General features: G+C 40.6%; 1 protein-coding gene across 1 annotated transcript in view; it reads left to right on the forward strand.

Moving 5' to 3' along the window:
* The window catches only part of TAPT1 (transmembrane anterior posterior transformation 1), a 61367-nt gene extending 57917 nt beyond the window's left edge, over window positions 1-3450 (forward strand). The window contains exon 14 of the mRNA XM_081813175.1: window positions 1293-3450. Coding sequence (XP_081669301.1) covers window positions 1293-1510 — 218 coding nt within the window. The 3' untranslated portion in view covers window positions 1511-3450. The remainder of the gene's footprint in view (window positions 1-1292) is intronic.
* The last annotated feature ends 956 nt before the right edge of the window (window positions 3451-4406 follow it).

A 4406-nucleotide genomic window follows, 5' to 3' on the forward strand; every position in this document is an offset into this window, starting at 1 on the left:
TGCTATGGTGAGCGCTGTGAATTGTGCAAGACTGTTGAATCTCAGATCTGTACCTCTGAAACAAATAATGTAATATATGTTAAAAAAAAAAAAAGATAGGGGAAGAATGAAGGGGGGAATCAGAGGGGGAGACGAACCATGAGAGACGATGGACTCTGAAAAACAAACTGAGGGTTCTAGAGGGGAGGGGGGTGGGAGGATGGGTTAGCTTGGTGATGGGTATTAAAGAGGGCACGTTCTGCATGGAGTACTGGGTGTTATGCACAAACAATGAATCATGGAACACTACATCTAAAACTAATGATGTAATGTATGGTGATTAACATAACAATAAAAAATTTTAAAAAAAAGAACTGGGGCTAGTGGTGTGAGCCGGGAGCACTGGCCAGATTCCAGATAGGTCTGGAAGAGCACAGGATTTGCTGATGAAGTTTCACAGTGTGAGAGAGAGAGGAAGGATGATTCCAGGGCTGCTGGCCTGGAAGATTTGGAGGCAGAAGTGGGACACTGATACCGTGTGTGTCATTAGATGGCAGTCCCGTCTGTTCCCTATCCGTTCATAGGACTTGTTGTTTAAATGGCTTAATTTTAAATACGCGGAGCTGCTGTGTGCTAGGTAATATCCGGGACGCTGGAGATACAGAGATAGTGAATCATGCCTGCAGGACCTCCCAGACTGACAGGGGAGATGGCAGAAGCGGGTAATCCAGAAAGGGGAGCTGGTTGTCGGCAGGCATGGGGGGGTAGAGGGGACAGGAGAGGCTCCCATCCTGGAGGTGGTGATGCCTGAACTAAATTTCAAAGGGTAGACGAAGTGAGCATAGGGGAAGGGGCCTCCGTTTGGACTTCCCGTGGGTCGAATGCTCAGGGCTGCTAAAGTGATTACACGAAGAGGGTGGATGTCCTCGAGTCCGCTTGCCCCTGACGTCCTGAGTGTGGGAGCCAATGCTAACTTTTCAGGCAACAATCATTAGGACTTGGTCATGTAGGAGGGAGTTTGTTATACAGGAGTTCTGATCTTCCCAAAATCAGGGAGTGGTGTTATTTGTGAGATACTATCCACGTAATAGCCCTTCTATAAAATTTTAATTGAGCAAACAAATGGCGTAGCCCCTGAGTTTCATTATAAACCATGGCCACTTATATGCCCCAGGCTACTTGGTGTTGACTTGCTTTACCTTAAAATATGGGTGATGGACACTTCCTTCCATTACCACTCTCTTGGTAAGCTTGTATATATTATAAGTTGGAGGGAAATCTTTTTCTAATTAGCTGGATCTGTTTTTCCACAGAAGAAAACCTGTCCGCTTCGGTCACCAGCCAGCCTATTCATCCAAAGGAAAATGTCATCCCATTACTTGTGGCAAGCAGTTCTGATCAGTTTCTCACAACTCCAGATGGCGATGAGAAGGACATAACGCAGGAAAGCTCTGAATTAAAGCACAGATCCTCAAAGAAAGATTTGTTAGAGGTAGACAGGTTCACAATCTGTGGAAACCGAATCGACTGAACTCTGTGGCCTCTCGTGCCCAGCGGAGTCCCGGGGTGGGAGATGCTCTGCTCCCGGGACGGACAGATGCGAAAAATGGCACTTAAGTATTTATTTAAAAACTTAAATTATTAATGGAAAGCGAATCTTAATATCTTTCTTCCAGTAATGGGGTCTGGCTGCAGGTCAGGTCGCAGAAGAGCAGCGACCTCCAGCCTGGACTCTGGAAACCTGACGGGTTGGAGGACCCCCACCTGCTCGGTAGAGAGCAGTCACCCCCAGGCCTCACGGGCGAAATGCCAGAATCACTCTGCTTCGTCAGTCCGCGCTTCCAGAACATCAAATTGCCTTGAGGCCTCTTCAGTACAAGGATATACCTGGAAAACTGTGAAGCTTTTCCCATGACATTACCTTTCCAGTCCCATACTATTTTCACAAACAGTTTTCAAACTGTCCTTCATCTGCCAAAGCATTAAAAAAAAAATAATTAAGCTTAAGTCAAGATAAATGTTCTTACCACCAGAATAATCCTTGAAGAAGATATATCTGAATTAATCAGAATAAAAGGCTACCTAAAATAATTCATGATGAATAGTAGCATTTTATAGGAAAAAACCCTAACCCGGTTTGTTTATTTAAAAAATATTCATTAATGAAGGTTGCATCACAGAGAAAAACGTTTCATAATTTTTCAGTTTACTCTTTAAAGCAAAATGTGAGCTGTGTATTGTTCCATTGCAATGGATAAAATAGAAATACCCTTACAAAAAGGCACTCTTTTATACTGAAAAAGCAGAGCAGTGTTAACTTTAATGTATGGTTAACTGGTTTCGCTTTAAAACGAATTGCTTCATAAATTGTTACAGTTAAAAGGATTTGGTGTTGAATGGGCTAAAGAATTGTCAGTGTACAAAATTCAAAGGTGTCAACTTTAACAGTTTTTTAAAGTGGCAGCTTTAAAGCAAATATTCTAAATGGTTTGGGTAGCGTCTTGCTTGGGCTTACAAATGCGGGAGTCCTGCTGATTGGACCGTCCGTGGGGGTGTCTGTGCTGGGGGCCGGCAGCCATGTGTTTGGGCCGCGAACGTGGCTGTCGGGGGCAGGGAGGTGTGTGTGTATGGACGCTGGGAACAGCAACCAAAAGGTGCTTTTTGGTTTTGTTTGAGATCAAGATTCCATTTCTGCTAATTACTAGCTTGTGGCCCACATCATAAGAGAAGTCATTTCCCACCACAGTTTTATCTTGAGAAACCTTTCTGCATTTTTATAAAAATTCTACAGCGTCTCATTTCAAAATGTGCAGATGTAACTGTTAACTGTCATTTCCTTTCATGTTTTCATGTTGAAGTTCAGCTCTTGTGCTGACCCTTCGGGCATATGATATGCAGAAGATAAATTTTAGGGGATCCAACTCTTTCCTGGGTGAAATACAAAGCATGCTTTAATGTTTTGGCTTCTTTGGCTTCTGTAGAAATATGGAACTGAATCTTAATGTTTTGCATTAACTAAAGAAATATGAAGATTAATGTTCACGTAGGGTAAAAGAGGATATCTTACTGAAATGCTTTTGTGAAACCAGGAAGTATTTTAAGTTAAAAATGAAAAGACTCGTATTTTGTGTATGTTTCAACGAAGCCCCATTTTAGAATTCTTCTTATATCCATCTCCTCTTCACCACCAAAAGGAACAGTGTCCACGTGAATGGAATAGTTTGGGGGAAACTTTGCCAAACGTAGCCCTGATCAGAGCAAGAATATGATTTGGGTATATCTTTCAATTCGGCTTGAATTATCCTGTTATTATTGTGCTGTCATTTTCGGAAGATTTCATTTCCTTTGCAGAATCTATTGGGAGTTCGGAATGATGTTCATTTCCTCTGTTAAAATGGCATTCAGTACTAATTTTATAAGTGCATCTTGTGTGAAACTCAATAAATTCAATTTTGTAATCTTTTTTAAAAAGGTCACTGAACTTATTTTAATAACGTTTACTGTTATATTCGCTGGAGTAAATTTCCCACTCTGTAATAAGAATTTACTTCTAATTTACAAGTGACAAGACTGTCTAATTTGAATTCTTCTCTTGGTCTTAATGGTGGCAAAATGTTGGATTTTTGTTCTGGGGGGTAAAAAAAAAAGGCCAGTACTTGATCACAGACCATTTCCTCTCTCTCAGCCGATGGAGGCGCTTGCATTTGACAGATGTTTTGAATGTCACACAATGTGTTTTTCACATCTGAGAGTCAAGTTCAAGACAGTACTTTGCTTTTTAAAAAAAATTTAAGGCACAACATAGGTCAGACTCTAATTAGCTTTTCCTTTGGAACAGAAGCATAAGCATCAAGGGTCATTCAGGAGCTTGTCCAAATTTTCTTTGTACTTTGTACTTCTGTACTTTGGCCAGTATTTAAACTGTACACTCATTATATGTATACATGGAAGAAGCGTGTTGTAATTAGATCCCCAAAACATTTCTGCCACTGCTGCTAACTCAGCAGCGGAGAATATAAGTTCACAAAATCATTTAAAATCACTACATTTTGATATGTTTCAGGTTCATTTATTCTTCCAACAGGGATTTACGAATCACCTTATATGCCAGGAGGCTTTGCTAAGATGCTGGGATCAGCAGTGAGCCCAACTCCAGCTCTTCTGGGGAAGACCAGTAGTAAACAAATCAGTAAGATAGCGTCTCCTGGAGACACGTTGCCTAATGACCAGAAGACCTTCCAGGTTTGTTTAAGATCTAAAATAAATATGGTCCTTTAACATTTTATAGAAGTCTGATTTTTTCCCTATTGTATTTTCGTAAAATAAAATAATTATGTAGCAGTTTCACAATACTTCTATAAAATAGAAACAGGGAAATAATTTTTTTTTTTTTTTTTTTAAACTAAAGACTGCCAATTGTCCACCAG

The sequence above is a fragment of the Leptonychotes weddellii genome, chromosome 2 (assembly GCF_054177405.1).
Source record: "Leptonychotes weddellii isolate Sample4059 chromosome 2, ASM5417740v2, whole genome shotgun sequence".
NCBI classification, from domain to species: Eukaryota; Metazoa; Chordata; class Mammalia; order Carnivora; family Phocidae; genus Leptonychotes; species Leptonychotes weddellii.